This window comes from Fukomys damarensis, unplaced genomic scaffold (assembly GCF_012274545.1).
Source record: "Fukomys damarensis isolate Sample0158 unplaced genomic scaffold, DMR_v1.0_HiC HiC_scaffold_39, whole genome shotgun sequence".
Classification (NCBI taxonomy): Eukaryota; Metazoa; Chordata; class Mammalia; order Rodentia; family Bathyergidae; genus Fukomys; species Fukomys damarensis.
Genome location: NW_022900951.1, coordinates 28,336,326 through 28,357,734, shown reverse-complemented (window position 1 = coordinate 28,357,734; position 21,409 = coordinate 28,336,326). Strand labels below are relative to the sequence as shown.

At 32.9% G+C, this 21,409-nt stretch overlaps 1 protein-coding gene across 6 annotated transcripts in view; it reads left to right on the top strand.

Annotated features, from left to right (window-relative positions):
* Positions 1-21,409, top strand: part of Dmd (dystrophin) — a 2,130,457-nt gene that overhangs the window by 489,469 nt on the left and 1,619,579 nt on the right. For all 6 annotated transcript variants that reach the window (XM_033760401.1, XM_033760400.1, XM_033760399.1 and 3 more), the window contains exon 7: positions 4,733-4,851. In XM_033760401.1, the coding sequence (XP_033616292.1) occupies positions 4,733-4,851 (119 nt within the window). The remainder of the gene's footprint in view (positions 1-4,732; positions 4,852-21,409) is intronic.

Here is a 21,409-nt window from a genome sequence, read left to right as displayed (position 1 = left end):
GAGTAGTACTCCATTTTATAAAAAAAACACATCTTTCTCCAGTCTCTCGTTGATGGCTAATTGGGCTGTTTCCAAGTTTTAGCTATGACAAACTGTGCTGCTATAAACATGGGTGGGAACCAAGACCTGTCATGTAAAGGTACAAGATACCAATGATGAATGTAACTGTATTGTATATCCAAAATGTACTAATAAAGATTTAGTTTATATTTTTTAAAAAATAATGAATGAGAAGTCCAAAGCTAAAACAAATTATTAGACTTAGATCACTTAACTGCATCGTCAGGTGGTCAGGGGCCGAGGTGAAGGGAAAGGGAAAGTGGGGGAAAGATTAGGATTAGGAAGCATTTCTGTTTTCTCATCATATTCATTTAACCTTGTGTATCGCACCAAAAGTTAGAAAACAGTTTCCATAGCTTTGCAAATAGGTTCTTTTCCACTCTCACTGCCTAGATATAGGGAAATAAAATGGTGTATAGGTTACATATAATGAAGTTAAAACTCCCCCAAATAGTAAAAAATGTAATTTTTATTTATTTTATTCTTTTCATTACTATGGGTATTTTCCAAATTTATAAATGTTTTAGGTTCCAAAAGATTTTTTTTAACTATTTGGCATAATTTTCAGTAAATATAAGGGGTTAGATTGGATTAGATTACCTGTAAGTGTACAAAATTTCTATATATTAATTAGGGTAGGAGCAATTTAAGAAGAAGAGAGGAAATGAAAAACAAGTGAGAAAAAATTTGTACTTTCCTTTTGAATTATGATCTTTAAAATTAGTCCAGCCTTGCACCTCTTTGCTTGCATAGCCTGAATTCTTTTTTTTTCTCGCTCTCATTTTTACTTCTCCACCTTACCCTACCCTCCACTTCCATCCCTAGGTCACTTTACCATTTCCACAAAGTCTACCTCCGTGTTTCCAAATATCACCTATCTTTTATTTTGCGCTTTTTTTGCATTTTGGGGTTTTTCATCTTAGTGAAACCAGGCAATATTCAACTTTCTGTGTCTGATTTACATCACTTAACAATATGGTCTTAAGATATACCCATTTCCTTACAAATGACTCAACTTTATCCTTGTTTATGGCTGAGTAGTGCTCCATTTCAAATATATATTATGTTTTCTTTATTCATTCATCTGCTGATAAGGACACTTCCATAATTTAGCTATTGTGGATTATGCTACTATAAATATGGAAATGTACGTTTCAGTGTAATATGATTTTAAGTGTTTTGGGAAGATACTCTGAAATGGTGTGGCTGGGTGAAATGAAATTTATATTTTTAATTTTGAGGTTTCTCCATATTGAGTTTCATAGTGGTTATACTATTTTACATTCCTTCTGTCATGTAGAAGTGTCTATTTTCCCGACAACTTCACCAGTATTTATTGTTTTATGAGCAGTTGACAATAGCTGCTCTTACTGGAGTAGGATGGAATCTGAATGTTGTTTAGATTTGCAATTTTCTGATGGATAAAAATGGTGAACATTTTTCATACCATTCTTTAGCTTTTTCAAAGTGTCTGTTTATATTAATAGCCCATTTTTGTTGCATCTGTTATTTATAGTACAGGCTGTTTTTTGAGTTTTTTATATTTTTTAGATATTACGAGCAAGACAAAGATGTCCTCTCTTACCCCCCCCATTCAATGCAGTACTCACAACTTTAGTCAAGGCCATTGGGCAAGAGAAATAAAAGGAAAGGATTTAAATAGGAAAGAAGTTAAACTACCCTTGTTTTCAGAGGACAAGGTCTTTCACATTAAAAATCCAAAACAATACAGCAGAAGCTTCTTAGAGATAATAAATACAGTTAAGTGCTAGGATAAAAAATCAAAACAACTAATCAATAGTGTTGCTGTACACCAACAACGATCTTGCTGAGAAAATAAATTAGGAAAACAATGCCATTCACCATAGCTTTAAAGACATTAAATACTTAGGATTTAACCCAACCAAAGAAGTGAAAAAAATATTAAATGAAAACTATAGGGCTCTTTAAAAATGAGATGAAGAAGACATTAGAAAATGGACAGATACCCTCTGTTCCTAGGCAGAAACGATGTCATCAAAATGGCCATATTACCAAAAGAATATTTAGATTTAATGCAGTTTCAATCAAAATACCAACAGCATTTTTTTTCACAGAACTGGAAAAAAATCAGAAATTTATATGGCTTCAGAAGAACCCCAGAATAGCCAAAGCAATTCTTAGCAACAAGAGCAAAAGAGAAAGTGTTACAATCCACAAAGTCAAATTAGACTACAACACTACAGTAATAAAAACAGGAGTTAACTGGCCCAAAAGCATACATTATAACGAATGAAAGAGAACAGAGCGTGTATGAATAACCACATTCACCTTCAGCCATCTGAGTTTTAACAAATGAGCCAGTAACTTGTGCAGGAGAGAGACCCTCTCTAACAAATGGGCTAAGGAAAAACGGTTAAACACATGAGGAATAGTGAATCTACTTCCAAATATCTCAGTCTATACTAAAAATCAAATAAAAATGAATCAAAGACCTAGATATAAATGCAGGAATACTAAATCTGCTGGAAAAAATCTTGGTGAAAACAAAGGAAGAGGCAAGAATTTCCCAAGCAGAACCCCAATTAGACAAGAAATCATATCACAAGTTACGATACCCTGTTGCACAAAAACCAACAAATGGGATTCTATTAAATTTAAAGAGCCAGTGAAAAGAACCTACAAAATGAGAAAAATTGTGTCAACCTGAGGTTTTGTGTAGGAGCCCATGAACCAATCCATGTACCCTAAAACTACATTTAATTCTATTTGCAATATGGATCGGTATTTGTCTCGGTAAAAGTTCATACCTTTCATCACCTCTCAAAGATGTCTGTGATCCAAAGATAATGGAGAATCGTTTTACTAATGATAATCAATGTTGTGCGGATAACTGGTGATTTTTAACAGCTAATGTCTGATGTATACTCATCCCAGTCCTTCTTCCTAATCGTGTCTCTCACCACTTGATACTTAGACTCTCCTAATAGTTTTTTTTTTTTTTTTTTTTTTTTTGGTTCTGGGGATGGAAATCTGGCTCTCGAGATTGTGAGGCAGGCCACAGCACAACTGTGCTAAATCCCTGGCCCAAGTCCGGGCTTTGAGTAGGATGTGATTACTTAACAATATTCTGCTGTTTCCTTTGATTCTGTAACATTCACAACTTAAATTTTCTTCTCGAATACCTTTCTTAATCCAAGCACAAGTCAACTTTTAAGACTCCAATAACTTTCTTGACCTCTTCAGATTTTAGAATACCTCGAATCTAATTATAGGTAATTCTTCCGGTTAACTTATTATGGTATATCTATTTTCCTCCCCACTGAAATTTTAATTACCATAGGATAACAACTGCCTCTTATAGTCCCTTGTGTTTTTTTGTATTATCAAATAGAATGTTATTTACACAGTATATGTTCATTTATGTTCTCATGGAGTTGACAAATATTTACTGAGCCCCTACTAAATGTCAAGCAGAGTTTCTAGTAGTGTACAAATGTGGCAAAAAGTCCATATTTCCATTCTAATGTCAGAGACAAAGAGATACAATCAGTTAATTTGTATGATTTTGTAAATAACAGTATTAATCAGAATAATATAAAGTAGTCAAGAGGAAAGAAATGAATGTGGTAAGACTGGTTTTGACCCTGAAATTTCAGCAGAATTCACATCAGAGATGTGATTTTTGAGTGAACACCAAAAAGAAGCGGAAGGGTGAGTGTGTTAATGTCTGGAGAAAAGAATTTCAGGCAGAAAGAACAGCAAATACAGGATTCTCTCTCCCTTGTTTGTGGAATATGAGGAATGAGGCAAAAAATAAAATCAGATAATTATAGTCGGAGGAGCCAGACTATGTTGAGCTTTGCAAATCACTGTACAATTTCTGATTGTTACTTCCTCTGTAATAGGGATTTTAGAATAAGAATAGGATTAAACATTTCAGCAGATCATCCTGCAAGCTCTGCTGAGAATAGATTAACAAGGGCAAAAGTGGGAGAAAGAGGAGCGGTTATAAAGGTAGAGTTGTGATTCCTATTGTGCAATGGTAGTTGGGACTGTCATGGTGGCAGTGGGGATAGTGAGAAGTACTCACATTCGGGGTGCAGTTTCAACTATGGGAGAGAGACAGAGGCAGAAAGGATGATGAAAAAGGTTTCCCTCTGACAAGTGCAAATTTGAATTTGTTAATTATTCAGGAAGGGGAAACTTTAAGTGAAATAAGTGGAGTTTGAGGAATGTGATGGACACTTGAGACTTCTGGATAAGTGGAGCTACTGAGTATGCAGGTGAATCTAGTCTGGTGCTAAGGGGAGAAATACAGTATAGGTTTTTTAAACGGGGTTACCTGTAAATGCGGGTTTTCAAATCTTTGAGATTGGATGACATTGACTCATTTTTATTATTGGATAGAATATAACCAATTCTTTATTTTCTTTGGCATTTTTATACTATTCCAGGTTTACTTATGTTCAGCTGATGAGTAAAATTAAACATCTTTATAGTGTACTATGTCTCAGTTATTCTCAATTATATTTGCAATTTTTTTTAATAAGAAATGTTTTTTAAGAAAATGTTCAATACTTAAGAGACTGTGGAACTTGTTTATCAATCAGAATTCAGAATTGAAGTGTATCTCACGGCACACTCCAGATTGACATATATTTCTATTTGTTTATGTATGTATTTATTTCAGGCCAGATCTGTTTGATTGGAATAGTGTGGTTTGCCAGCAGTCAGCCACACAACGACTGGAACACGCATTCAATGTCGCCAAACGTCAATTAGGTATAGAGAAACTACTCGATCCTGAAGGTTGGTATATTTCTGGGTTACCGTTATTTTTAGAATGGTTTGTTACTTTGTCTGAGAAATGACATAAACACGTGCCAATCACAAAATAGGAAAAGGTGTATCTTATGTATTCCTGTATTCTAAGTATACTTAATGTATTTTGTCTTCTTATATCATAGATTGTCCCCATTTCATTTGAATTCTTCAACTATGAAAACCTAGTGCTGAAGTACAAAATTTTATGCAAAAGCCAAACCAAACGAAAGTCTTTAGAATGTGCTTTATGGATGGAGCATAACTGCATTTTGAATACACTGACTCCAAATAATTATAAAATGTTTATGTTTTGCTTATTCTACCAAGAGATTTCATAGATTAACCACCTATTATTAATTAGTTAGTTACTCCTGCCAATTTCATTCATATACTCAGTGAAAGGCACTGTGGCTTACTATTTAAATCAGGAAATCTATTCCTGGCACTGCTTCTGTTATACTTTCTCACTCTGGGGAGGTCCTCCATTTAATTCTGATTCATTTTCTGCTTCTTAAGTTGACAGGAAGCACTATATTTATATTTGTATTATATTACTATTATTTAATTATTATCCTTATCACTCGTGGTAAATAGTTCAACTTTCTAGACACGTGGATTAGATAAAAAATGGCATCCTCACCTCTTTTCTTCTAACTATGAGAAACTTTTTGGTAGGTCAATTTACATGAAATTACAATCCTTTCTCACTTTGCTGAGGATCCCCGCACTCTAAAAGTAGATGTCTGAGAAACACTTAGTGGAACTGATATCTGCAATACAACAGAAGCTGATATTTGGGTAGAAATTGTGATATAAGAGAAGCAGGTTATTACATAGGCTCTGGAATATTGAACCAATCCCAGAATAAGAGATCCTTAAGTGCTGGTTGTATGATCTATTCGGAACGACTCAGAAATGACTTAGAAGAAGAAAGCTGGGCTTGATGACGCAAGCCTGTAATCCCAGCACTCGGGAGGCTGAGGCAGGAGGATCGCTGTGAGTTCGAGACCAGCCCGGGCTACATAGTGAGTTCCAGATCAGTCTCAACTACATAGTGAGTCTCTCAAAAAAACCAAAAAAAAAAAAAAAAAGAAAAAAAAAAGAAAAAAAAATGACTTAGAAGATAGTCTTTTGTGAGTAAACTTATGATCAACCAGAGTCTAGTCTTCAGTGCCGCAAACCCAGTAACCGGACTGTGTCATTTCATCTAGAAGATCCGTATTGGGAAAGGGAGGAATTAACTATAAATGATCTCAAAAAATGATATACAATCAGAATAAAAATTCAATTATTTTATGTCAGATATTTACCATAAGCAAGAGAATACTCATATCTAATTGACCAATATGAAGATAATCCCCAGCCTCTGCTGGTTGCACATGTATTTTTTTCAAGTTTAAAATGATGCAAAAACAAGATGTGTTCTGTAGATAGTACAATCTAAATTTTTAATTGTGACATTTCTCCTGGGTTACTGACATATTTTCTGTTCCTCTCTTGTAATATTGGGCAGCACTAGTGAGACATAGCTCCCGGTCATCCACACTATCATGAGTCAGGGAAACAGTCCATATTCTGTGATATACTGTGTAGGATATTTGATTGGTTAGGAGTAGGAAATACATTTTTTGTGATGTTGGGGCTGAAGCCCAGAGCATTACACATGCTAGGCAAACATTCTGTCACTGAGATATAAGCTGAGCCACAGTATCATTATTTCAGTGCCATTATTTTTAAACTTCTGATGGATTTGTTCTGATTTAACCTTGACGTAAGTTGAGAGGCATCTGTTCTTGCTATTGATAAGCAAATATACTTATACAAGACAAATGTGAAATTGGGGGGTTAAGTTCATAAGAAATATTTCTTCTCCTTTGGATAATGCAAGGCTGATAACTAACTCCTTTAACTCCTTCTTGCTGCTTTTGCAAATAATCAACTACCCTTCTTCCTCATTTTGTAGCTCCATACAAGAAATTGTTTTAACTGTACATCCTCATTTTGCAGCATAGGTGAACTGTACCTCACTATTGATTCTGGTTGCTGGTTTATGGGGTTTTTCTCTCACTCCAGTTGGGCACCAAATAGTTGTAGTGAAAATATGGATTCCAAAAACTGAGGATAAGTTCTTTAAACTATGAATTTGAAGGATAAGCCTACTAATGCTTTTGTTTTCCATGAAATTATCATGTGTTGATTAGTTTCCATTATCTGAGGTATATGCATTGTTTTTTTTTGTTGTTGTTGTTGTTGTTTTTTTTATACCGGGGATCGAACTCAGGTCCTTGCACTTGCAAGGCAGGGGGTGGAGCCACTGAACTTAATCCCTGGCCCTGCCCTGGTTATTTTTGTGTGTACTTGTATGCCCTAACCTCTCAAAGAACAATAAGAGTGTGTTTAAAATATGTTTTTCAGGCTGGGGGTGTGGCCAACTCATAAATATTTGTCTAGCATGCAGAAGGCACTAGAATAAATCCTTAATAACTAAAAAAAGTCAATAGATAATATGGCTTTTGAAATATCTGACCCCTTTTGAATCAACAGAATAGGTGTACCTTAGATGGATATACATGTCATAATCAGAAAGTAGACAGGTGAACAGATAAATTAAAAAATGGATTACATGAATAATATATTTTATAAAATAAAAACCTGATACACCTAACTCTACATATACTTCTACACAGAGAGTATATAATGAAATGTACATTGTGTAGGCTTTAGGAAAACTATGGCAAAATCTCAAGTTTGAGCGATTTAAAGTCAACCAAATATGATGTGAAATATGGGTTGATTAATATACATACAAGCAGTGGCTATAGTTTTATTTGGCTGATAAAATCTTAGATCTGAAACCTTTCCTATTTATGGACTCCATTCCAATTTAAAGAGCGATGTGTCTCTTAAAAAGTGTTATTAAAGTTTATTATGACTGTCAATAAGGTGAAGATTCAGTATAAATCCTATTTAAATTTTAAGATAGCTGTCATTTTTGCTAGCCTGTTGGAACAAAATCCAAATATACATTAAAATTTATTGCACATTATCTAGTATACCTTTTAGTCTTTATTTACACTTTCAGTTTCTCATACTAGAGAAACTATTCGGTATTTACACGTGTGTCCTATTTATATCACTTAAGAGTATGGCCTCAATGTGCATCCATTTAGCTACAAAAAGGGTATAATAGATAATGTGAACTAGGAAGAAGAGGGATAAAGTGGAAGGGGATCTGGGACGGGTAGGGGAAATGAAAGGAGGGAATGGAATTAATATGAGAAAATGAAAAATAGTGGAAACAAAATCTTTGTAGATAGGGAGGGAGGGAGGAGTTGAGGGAGGGCAGGAAGATGGGGAAAAATACGAACCAAGATAGATTATGCAAAGGTACACATTTCCAACAGTGAATGTCATTATATTGTACACTTTAAATGGACTGATTACATCAATTTAAAAATTTATTGCACAGTATTTTTCAAATAATTATATCCACGATGATTGCAAAGTAAATACAGACATTTTAATTCTCTGATTTATTATTCACAAAAGACGAAATACTATCTCTTAGCATCACATATTTTGAGCACTCTCTTCAGTGTATCTAACAGGGGCAATACATGGACTGCTTTCATACCCTGCTTAGTAATTGCCATTGAAAGTTTCTTATTTTAATTTAAGCAAGCATTGGCTCCTTATCTTATGCATCACCATGTCAGCTATTCTTCAAAGCATTTTCCTCTCATACCTATGTGTCCCTAAGGAAGTTAATGGAACACTGTGTTTTATGATTGGGAATATTAATATTATTGGCAGATAGAAGCTAATATCTGCTAAATAAAAGTTTCAGAATTTTAAGCATATGCTTTATTGATTGATTTGATTTATAAATTTAAAAGTCATTGAAACAGTGGAGGTTCTCTTATGTTGCTTACATAGATTTTGAAATGCTTTGTTTGGCCTTAACTGGTGTTTTGAGACCTGAGGTTTTATTTTAAGTGGAATTGCCTTTTAAAATAAGTAGTAGTGAGCATTAGCATAAGCAATTTCAGAAGCTGTTTCTAGTGTGTTTAAATGTTAACATATGCAAAAATAAGAATATTGAAGGTAAAATGATTTAATAATTTATTCATCTTTATTCTCACACATATAAAAGGTTTATGTCCTTGGAAATATGTTCTATTGTGAATCAGACAATTCCTTTCATATCATGATTTCTCTATAAGATACACATTGTACATGAATTGTAGGTTATGTATACATTGTCTGCTTCCTTAACTTTCAAACAAATTGGTTTGTTTAGCAATCCATAAACAAGTCTCTATATTAAGAGAGTGCTTTGTCAGCTTTTCCTTGTGAATAACAAAGTGAAGATGCTCTCTGTAAAGGAATAAAAAAAAAAATCCAGGGCTAAAACACTGAGCTTGTTTTAGATGCCTTTTGCACATTATTGCAGAAAGCCATTTCCATTTGTAATATTCCATCTGATATGGAAATGTCCTTACTTATTTACCAGAGAAACTTTCGAATGAAAAATGAATGATGGCAGTTAAATTTTCCTAGCAACAACAACTATAACAAAAGAACACAAGAACTTAGGAGGAATTTTTGTACCCTCAAGATGACATTTACAAACCAATTAGAGTCTGGTTTTAATCCACTTAATTTTGACTTCGTGAGGATGGTGACACAGATTCCATTTTCTGCTTGGCTAATCCCTGCATCACTCTGAGTTGTTTTTAGAGGCTTATTTTCCAAGAATTAGCTATGTCTATTGGAAAGTTTTGCCACTGAAGCGAATGGTTTCAGGCTCAACTTTGCATGTGTGCAGGTTTTTAATCTTTTACAACAATCAAGGAAAACTATATAACATTTTCTATAAAACAGAAGAATATCTCCAAAGTTCCTTATTTTGAGTTTGATATGAGAAAGGGCCATTTTCATTTTTACTCATCTTTGTTACAGTCATCATATTTTGATAACAGAATGACAAGAAATATTAAGTAGTTTATGCAAGTTAAAATTGAAATAGTTACACTATAAGAATTCAGAATGATTGCTATTGATTAAAATAACCAGACATTTATGAATATGAACATTCATTTGATATGACTTAGATTGATTTTTATAGAATGATTGTAGAATATTTGTTTTCAGGAAATGTAGTGAAGATGGAATATATTGCCATTCTTCCTGTTTGTAGTATTTTAACTGGAATAGTATATAACAAAAATCAAGATGTATTGGAGCCAAATTCTCTGCTATCCAAATGCTCTTTTTTACATATATTAAAATTTTCACAATATATGTGTGAATAAAAATGACCATTTCGTTTTTTGATGACAAAGTAACCTACAGATAATATGTATTGCTTTTTACCATTTTGTATGATTAATTTATATCATTATCTCTTGCAGAGTCATTACAGATATTACTAGCTATTATCTAAACCAAAGCACTGAATTTCTCAGAACAATTCTTAGCCTAGTTATTCTGCTATGGAAAATAGAAAAATATCATCTTCTCCTTAGACAGATATGGCACTATCAAAATAATGTTCCTATTGTATCAGCAGGAGATCACTTTTTCTAGGGTTTCTTTTTTAGAGAAACATTAAAATTTGATTATTTGAACCAAATTATATCATTTAATAGTGTTAAATGTAATAACGAAAATATTTATTTGTGAACTTTAATGAATCACAGTTGAAATGAACAAATTAGAGATGACATTATTACATTGTCAAAGGAAAAAAGTACATTAGTAATTTTAGTGTTACCATCTCATTTGCCTAATGTATGTTTAGGACAAATTTCAGAAAATACTGTGTCAAATAATTTAAATATATACTTTAGCATTGCTTAGAGAAGAGGCTAGCATGGACACATAAAGGAGGCTTAAAAAAATTGATGGCTTCTGTGGACATCCAGATAAATGTGATTGATATTTCTTGCCTGTATATTATTGGAGCAAACATACTTATTAGAATATCCTTGGCAGTTTTAACTTTTATCCTGGATTTCATTTTTTTACACTTCACTTATGCATAGCCACAAAGATGGCATAATTAGCTGTGATTACCCACTGCTGTTTTAATACATTCAAGTTCGAGAAAACTGTACCATCGTATCTGGGGGTATCCCTAAATCCATCATTGCTAACAAAGAAAATAAATAGTTAAGGGAAAATGCAGTAGTATTTTGTACATGAAAGTGACATATAGCAAAATAAATAAATAAAACCAGTCTACTTGGGCAAAATATGCGAATAAGATAGTATTAATATAAAAATGAGGCTAGGTATATTCTATTAATATGGTGATACAAATGACTATATTAACATTGAGATATTAATGTAACAATCTCCTATTTTCTAATGAGGATGCCTAAATTGCTTTCCACAACAGAAATAAAAATAAATAGATATGTTAACTCATATTTCCCTGAAGTCTGGAGAAGGTGGGTCAGGAAGGAGGAGAAGAGAAAAGTAGAGAGAAAAGAAAGGAGAAAGAAACAGGAATAGTAAAATACACATCTAGTGTCTATTTTTGATGTCTTGTCGACTATATTATTTCCAGTTCAAATGCAGCACAAAACAATATTTTCAGAGCAATTTGAACAAATCACTACTAAAGTGACTGAAACTACTTTGAAGCTATTTTTGTCCTGCTTATCCATTTTAGTTGTATGAGTGACTGAAATAAATGGATATAACTCTTCCAAATCCAGCCACTTAGACAGCGAGGGGACCTACAAAACATAACATACATCTGTATGTCTGCATGGCCTCAATTCAAACACTATACTTTACTTTTATATTTTTTACTAGCCTTTCATATTCTTTTATGATCTGCTACAGCTTGACTTGCTGAAAATTCGCCAGTTTATTCAATCTAGGAGCTGATTAGATGAGGTTCTATTAAAAATTTTGTTTAGAGCATTTGAATAAAATTCTTGCCTATACAAATGGGAATTTCTTCTGAACTAACTGCCAATTTTTACAAATTTTTTTAAAGTGGAGAAAAATAATGTGCTAGGTGTATATGGTAAAAAGGAATGATTTTAATACATTTCAGAATATCAATAAACTCTTTAAATGTAGCCAAATTTTCTAAAGCTGAATGATATGTAATAAATATTTTCTGAATGATGTACCCCGTTACATCATCAAGGAGTTCATAAGACCACTGAGGAAAGTATATCAGAAAATTCAAGTTTTCATCTTTTGTAATTGATTTTCATAAAACTGAGCTATAAAGAAATACATAAATTAGTAAAGAGTTTAAGCTGTTAAGGTGTTCTAAACTACATGACTAGTTTTTTTTTAATCACAAAAAGGTGCTCTTTAAGCAAAACCATTTTGAATATTTAAATAATAATAGAAAATGATAAAAAATGCCATAAATAGCTTTAAAATTCTGAAATGGTTTTAATTAAGTCAATGGTAATGTTCAAAAGTGAGGCATAATTTTCTGGTATTTGGAATATTGTATTCTTTGCACTATCCTCAAAATGGAATTAACCTTGTCTGATAAGCTATTATAAGAGATAGCATAGAACTTATAAATGAATTAGTACATACATTTTCCAGTTATGTAATTTGTATAAAAATGCATGGCTTATTTAAAGCTAAAAAATGAAATTGGTAAAAAGGTATTGGTTTAAAAGTAATACTTGGAAAAATAATAAAGAACTGGAATTTTGGCATATGCCATTTAATTCTTATAACAAGGCAATTCAATATTCATAGTGATAGGATTTAAACTTTTTAGGAGACCAGTAACTGTACAAAGTGACAATTAAATAATAAGTTATAGTCTTAGATTTATCATTTTGTGAAGAATTTATGAGGTTAATGGGTCATGTGAAGTGAGTTTGACCGATGAGAAAAATATTACATCTATTGAGAATTTGGTGATTTATTAAAATTAAAGAGGGTGGCTGGGACTTGTTTTTACTTTTTAGAAAATATCAGTTGTCATGCAATATCACTCTTGTGATATATTATTTTAGAATTGCTGAATAAATATTTGCCTCAAATTGAAGAACACATTTCCTCAGAAAAGATTTTTCTCTGACATCAAGAGTAGAAAAAACTGGAATTTACAAAATTCTTTCTGGTTAAGAAAAAGAGAGAAAATTTATATAGAGAGACCATGTTCTAGGTAGTATATATTTTATCTTCTTTCTTGAACACAGTAATTCCAGTGCAGTTTATCTTGATTTTAAAAATGGAAAAACTGAGAGTTTTGGTGAGCTTTATTAAAACCCAGTTCACATAGCCAATGGATAACTGAGCTAGAATCTGTTTAATTTGAATCAAATTCAGGTTTATATCTTCTTCAAATCCATCTTATTCCTAACAGCCCTGTCCAATACAACTGCCTAAAGGAGCTTTATGGAAACATTGTGGTTAGAGCTGATATTCTGAGTATTTCATTTGTCTGAGATGGGACCCTGACACCAGCAATCTTTAAAAGCTTATCACATGGCAATATAGTAAAGCTAAGGTAAAAGTGAGAGAACAGAACAATTGTTTCCATAAAATATGCCCTTTTTAAAGGCTAAAACCTCATACCTCTGGTATTTTCTCTTTTAAGACGCGACTAAGACTGCTGATCAAATCTTTGATTACTGGAACATTGCTTATTGATAACGGCCCTGTTGTTAATTAAAAATGGTTTATTCACTAAATAAAATAGAAATAGAATAGCTGTCATGTAAGACTGGCCAACATTCTCCGGAGGACTAAAGAACTCCCCTTATCTGCCCTTATCTGCAGTACGCACGGTTCTCTCTAGCTATAGTGCTTGTTTCCCTCCTCCCTCCCTCTTTCTGGCTCTCTCTTTGTCCTCCCCCCTTCCTCTCTCCCTCCCTTTCTTTCTCTCCGTTCCTTCCTCCATTTCATTTTTTGTTCATTACTTACAGACTTCTGTATGACAAAACACCGAGTCCACCGAAGTGTTGTCCACATGTTTGCACAGGGGGTCCTTGCTGTGATCGGTTAGTTAGTTTTGTTTTCCTTTTTATTGTATCCCGTCTTAACTTGATCCCGATTACTATCATTGTTCCTTTTTATCTGGGATTTAATTTCAGCTAGTGAAAATATCTTTCACTCACACAGCTGATAAAAACTCCTTACTCTAGAGATAATTCCAACGCTAACTACGAAAATAAAGAAAAAAGGAAAAACTTTTTAAAATGGCAGTAAAATTACTGCTTTCAGAGTAGAACTTTATGATTACATAAATTCATTTAAAATATGCAAATGATGGTAACTTCACCATTTGTGATATTCATTACCACAAGTGGGTTGGTTTAATTGCAATCCATTTGGCTGGGATTTGTCAATCCGTATGTCAACCTGTCATATGTCTTTTAGTGACAGTTTGTATTGGATTAATGAAAAGCTGAGTTTTTCTTTTTCATTGCATGTTTAAAGTCATTCATAGGGACTGACACATGAGCCAACTCGTGTGAAGTTATTATAATTTTATATATGTGCACAGCTCCCAAAACAGGTCTGAGCACTCCATTTTTAAAAGTTAAATATAGTACAGTTAATCATCCCTAATGCTAGAAAAAGCTCTTTCAACTACTTTAAGGCAACATTTACAAGAAAAAATGGTCTGTAATACACTTCAGGTTCTTAACCTTTTTGAGAGCTACAGAAAAGCTACTTCTCCATAAAGGTAACATATATTGCTAATAAAACATATAAGGGAGGACTCTACTTATAAAATCCAGAAAACAATTTAGTACAAACAGTTGTTTTGTTAGCCTTCTGCTCTTTAGTGGTTGAGACCATCCTGAGCTAATTTAAAAATGATTTAATTTACCTCTAAACACATGGATGAGTTCACCGTACTTCTCCCCCCTCCGCATGATTCAACTATATCACCATTGACATCAAAGGTTTGGATTAGGAATCTTTGGAAAAATAAATAATTTCTTTTAAGTTACTTTAAACTGGTAAATTATAGCTTTAAACATTGATAAAATGAAGTAGAAGAATTGCTTGTAATGTATTTACTCAAAAGATTGTTTCAAATGTAATTTTAATGTAAATTATATCTGAATGTAAAATGTGATGAAATAATTGCACAATATTCTGTTTGACTATCTTATGTTTCTCAAGCAAATGATCATTTACACAAAGCTCCTCAAACAGCTAACCTCTACCCCAGTTTTCTCTCTATCAATAAGTGTAACATCCTCAGCTCACTCAAATGCTCAAAGCAACGTGTACTAATTAGCTTCTATTCTCTAATCCCCATCTTTCTAAAATTTCAACCCTTCATGCTGCCTTACTGTTTATACTTTTGGGATATATCAAAAAAATCAATCATACTTCTTTATATTCAGAACCACCACTCTAGTTCCAGTCATTCACATCTTGTTCCAGGACCACACAGGAAGAGTTTGTTAAGTGCCAGCCCTACTCCCTTTCAGGCTGTTCTCCCATTCCTTCTTATGCACAATTAGGCCAACTCATGCTTACTCATTTCAGTGCCTTAGAACTCCCTGTTCCCACTGTCTGAAATGGTCCTTTCACTCTGCCTTTCACGAAAGATCCCCAGAAAGATTGCATGCTTTGTAGATTTAACCATGTCAGAATAGCATGTTTATCTGTTCCTAAGTATGTGTTTAAACAATTCTTTGTCATTTGTTTAAATTTTCTTTGTGTTATATCATGTTATACATACCGACTTTGAGGTCTGGTTTTCCTCTGGTATTCTAATAATACTTAATCCACAATATCCAATGCATATATGAAAAATAATCTTGTTTTCTTTTTATTATTTGGCGTTGGGGATTGAACCCAGCCTCGTGCATGCTGTGCTCGTACTCTCCCACTGAATTCCATCCTCACCGCCTAGCTTTTACATTACTAACTGTACACAGATGGTATAGTTTGGTAAATTATCTTTTTTGTATTTAGCCTACCTTAGGAAATAATCATTTCATAATTTTCAGGAGAATTTATTCAAAATTGATGTATCTTAAAATTCTTGCATTATTTAATATATATAAAGAGTTAGGATTAAACAAATGACAATAATACATTTCTTTGTCATCTTGGAGGTCATGTGAATATGGAGAGGAGTAAGATATCGACCTAGGTATTTTGGCATCCTTTGAGAATTCCATGTATTTCTGCAATAAAGAGATAGCAGAGCATGCACATGCAATTGTATTTCTTTCAAGGATATTTCAGATGTATTTTATATGTATCTTGAAATCTTAGGTTTTCCTCTTCATATTTAAACTAGTCTGGTCTCTTTGAGATGTGAAGTAACCCATAATGCTTTATTGCCTGTGCGTGTGCGTGTGCGTGTGTGTGTGTGTGTGTGCGCGCGCACACACATGAAATCATACGCACATCTTATCAAAGCATAGAGATAGGGAATAAAACAAATAGGGCAGATACAGGCCAAAAATTTGGCTGCAGGAAAAGGAATTGACACATTGAAAAGTAAAAGGCAGGTAAAAGGAATTCTGGGGTAGGTAGGGTTAAAGGCATAACACAAGGTACTCTATTCATTTGACTATATAGTTAATATTTACTTAGGGTCTATAATACGCAGGCATAATCTGAATTACATATAATAATACACAAATATGACATCATTACAGTCTAAAATAATATATTCAATAAATAGATTTTTGTCTTCAAAATCCATTCTGTAGATTTATTTATTTAATGTTGTCTATTAAATATTGAGTAAGAAGAATATCAATCTTCTCATGCTTCACTTTTATTGTATCAATTACATTCAGTGCAATATGAATCTCTTCAACTCTAAAGAAAGAAAGAATTCTGACATATCCCAGTGGAGGTTGTTTCTACTACCATAGTACAGGCTTATGGCTGTGTTATAAGTGGTTGGAGACTTATCCAGGCCTCTAATCAGGGGTGAGTTCCTCATGTATAGGGATCTTTTTTTCCTCACAGCTGAATTTCCATACCCTAAGCGAGTGCCTGTTTATGTAGTAAATGCACAGTAAATGATTGTTTAAGACTTGTGTTTCAAATTAGCAAATTATAAGAAATTGTAAGGTTATTAATATGTATGAAGACTGAACAGAAATTAAAAATTCAGAGCATAAAATTTACCACCAGGCTGCTAGGCTAAATTAACTGATTAATACAAGGAAAAACATTATAAAGCAACTACATGGTCAGTATCCCAGTAATGAAATTGTTCTTTGAGTTTCACTTCATATTTTTCTTCTAATTGGCTAGTTTGCTATCTACCTAAGCTAGGAAAAGCTCTTCTTGAAAGTCTGATTTCTTAACTATAGGAATACAGGAAAAATGACTTTTAAAATTAAAACATGAAATATGAAACAATAGACCTAAGATTTCACTTATAATAACCAGCTATTCTTAAAAATATGTTAAATAACTTACCACAATCCATTTGATTATTAAATGCATTCTCAAGGAACAGATGACTATAAAGTATCAAACTTTATCAAGAAATAAAATAATAGCACATTTTATAAAATGAAAAAAGGGTTCTGTTGGGCAGAAGAATTCTATGTTCTTTTTGACAGTTCTATATATGGCACTAAAACTGATGAGAGACATTAAAATTGTTGGAGTACTTGCTACGTATATAACAATTTTAGCAAATTCTTTTGGTAATTTCTGTGATAAAATTTGACCATCTCATTTGGCCTCAATAGATGACAAATCACAATTAATATATACTTTACTTTTGTGCATGCACAATGATAAGAGAGCAAAGGTGAACAGGGTAGCACATGTCTGTAATACTAGCACTATGGGAGGCTGAGGCAGAATGAATGCAAGTTTTGACCCATCATAGGGAACTCAACAACTTAGCAAGGTCATGTCTCATAAATAAAAGACAGAAAAACCAACCAACCGGGGATGTAGTTTGGTGCAATGGTCCTGGCTGCAATACACAGTAACAGACACAATGATGCATGCACACACACACTCACACACACACACACACACACATGCACACACACTTACAGATGAAATATATTTATGAATGTATGGATAATGATTTTTGTGAAGAATGATGTCCTTAATGTAGAAAATGAATATTACAAATTGCTTTTTAGATAAAATATAGGTGACCACATATTTAAACTATAATAAAACTTGAGATAAGTAACTATAACCTTATATTTTTTTCAAAAATATTTTGAATTAGTGATGTTAAAGAATCTAACAGTAATTTAGTTTTAAAAGGTAATTAAAATATCTAAAGCCTCATGTTAAAAATATGGATACTTTTTTAAAATGTCATGTACAAGATAATGTGTAACAAAGATTACTTTGATGCAGCCACCAACAAAGCTAGAAAATATAAGAAATTAATGCAAATATTATTTATCATTGTGTCAGACACTATTTTTTTAGTTCCCATTCAGTAGTGGTTTCCTTCAGTAGAGTTAAATCAAAACAAAAAGGAGAAATATGTTGACTTTCCTTTAAAACTAGATTTCTTAAAATTGTTTGAACTACTGTGCCAGCTATCAATCAAATAATAAAATAACTCGTGTACCACCAATTAGATCAAAATATTCATTTCAAGTGAGTCAAAATAACTACAATAACCATTTCACAAGAATATCTTGTGTCCTTATAGATATTGTGAGGTGAACGTGATAACCACTACACTACGGAAACTGGTTTGTGTATCCATAAAGATATTGAATGCTTTAGAATGCTAGAAGACAACTGTATCCGGATTAAAGTAAAAGCTGGGTGCTTTCTAGGACTTTTCTTAAATCTTCAAGTTTAAACTCCTTTGTGGTGCATATTATAATGGCTCCCTAGAGATGATTTTATCTTAATCCTTGGAACATGTGAGTATGTTGTGTTATGCATGGTTACGGAGAAAGAAGGCATGGCTAAAATTAAAGTTGTTAAATAGATGACCTTAAAGCAGAGAGGCTATTATGGATTATCTGCATGGGTGCTCTGTAGCCACCTGAATTTTTAGAGATGGAAGAGAGAGGAAGAGAGTAATTCAGAGTGCTGATTTTTTAGAAAGAGTACACCCACTGTAGATCACTTGGAAAATAGAGGAATCTGACCACAAGCCAAGGAATAAAGGAGGTCTTGTAAGCTTGAAAAGCCAAATAAATAGGTTCTCCAGAAAGCATCACATACCTTCTGACAATGGAATTTACCCATATGAGATCCATACCAGACCTTCATCTACTCAACAATAAGATAATATATATATATATATATACACATATATATATACACACATATATATATACATATATATATGTGTGTATATATATATATGTATATATATATATTTGAGAATTTGTTACAGCAGCAATTGGATACTAATACATTCTTTGAATGATTTTCTGCTACCTAGAGACTTAGCTAGTTTACTGTACTAACTTTTCAGCTTTGGGGCTAGCTGAGCTCCCTGCAATGGAAGTAATATACCAAGTAACACAGCTGTGCTGCTTCCGCTACAGCTCAAGACTTAAATCCCAGAGGTCATTAAGGAATAAACTTTTCCCCTCACCTAAAGCCAAAATCCTTATATCTTTTTCAGGGCCTCATATTTTGAAGGACATCTGGCAGTAGGAATTCCTACTCTCAGTAAAAATTATGCAATATACTTCTTAACCAGGAGTGTCATGATAAAAATTACATTATAATAGATTAGTAATCATGCCTTATATTCCAGATTATTTCATGTAAGACTCAGTATCGACTACCAATCCTATGAAGCCCAACTGTGATCCATTTCTGTTCCCATAATATCCAGAGGCATGTTATCCTTTTAAAATTCTCAGGAGCATCACTTCTTGTGTAATAATACGAGTTTGCATATGCATCGGTGCACACAGTTATAAGCACACACACATAAACATTGAGAAAATCAGAAGTGAGAGCCAAAATTGGGAAAAATGTGCCCAGCACTAAGATGTGTAATTCTATACTGAAAAATTAAACATCTTTCTAAAAAAGGCTAATCTGTACAGAGCAACTCTTTCCATTTTTATGCTCATTGTTTGCATGAGTGTGCAAAGCACTTTATTTTCTCATGGAAGCATGTAAAAGTTTTTCTCTGCAAAGAATGTCAGGATTGCATTTATATAAGTGAACGGTGTTGAGAATGGTAAAAATTTGCCCAGAAAAAGGTATAGTCTCTTCCCTAAATTAAAATATATCTATTGGGGAGTGCTTTGCTAAAGTCCTGAATTTAGAGATGTTATCTTTAGTTATTCTCATCTCCCCTTCTGAAATGAAATGCCATTTTCCAGACTGAATGAAAGAATAACAGCAATAATTATAACATGAGAGATAAGAAAGTGTGGAAAACAATGTATATTTATAATGGTGGGCAATACTAAAGATTTCTCTGTATTTTAAGGTAATTTTTCTGAATGATCACATTTTAAGTATGTTTTGAGAAAATAATAATCAATAAAATTTACTGTTCCAAACACATTAGGCACTATTTCAATTATTTTAAATATATCCTATCATTAATTTCTCAGCTTGGTTTACTTTTCTCTCCCTAAGAAATCCAAACTTGGCCGGGCGTGGTGGCACATGCCTATAATCCCAGCCCTTGGGAGGCTGAGGCAGGAGGATCACTGTGAGTTCAAGACCAGCCTGGGCTACATAGTGAGTTCCAGGTCAATCTGAACTACACAGTGAGACCCTGTTTCATAAAAAAAAGAAAGAAATACAAACTTAATAACTAGGAACTTCCCATCTAGTCTGTAGCCACGGATGTAAGATTCTGACCTGGTTAAATTTATACTGCAGCAAAAGAAAGTGACCTAAAAATGCAGCTAAATTTATCTTCACTCATTTATAATTGAGAAAGTCTAATTACTCAGATAATTGTGGGGTTGTCTCTTACTTTTAATTACTGTAAAAAAAAGAAATTTATGGTGCTATATCTGTCTCATGCCCTATAAAACTGGATATACTTTTTTATGACCCATTTGGCTTCACTCACTTTATCAGTGAATAAATTACAGCATGATGTTTTTATAATTTGAAACTACACTGGTTTGAATTTTTATAACAATAAAACATCAACTTCATGTACAGGCATAATTTTGGTTGGATAAATTTATTTACATTCTTCGATAATTAAGCATTTCTGAAGATCAGTGGTTTAGCTTTGAGGTTCCATAAATAGGAAAGTTTAGGAAACAATTCCTCATTGTACCAAAACAATTATTCTGTATCAATAAATACTCTGAAATAATAATAATAATTACTCTGAAAAACAAAGTCCAGATTAATATTAAAAGTGCTTGAAATTTACTTTTAGTGTAATTTACTCTGGAATTAAACAGCTTTGAAGAAGTTGTAACTTATGAGAAAATATTGATTTCACAATTTGAAGTATTTTATTAATTTATCTTTAGTAAAATTGAATAGATGACTACTCTTCATTACAATTCTGGAACCCTTACCTGTGGAAAAGCTGTTTCTACCAAGCAATTTCAAACATCCTTAATCTGTATATCTTCATGTCTTGTATATATTATCGTTCCATTTTGGGTAT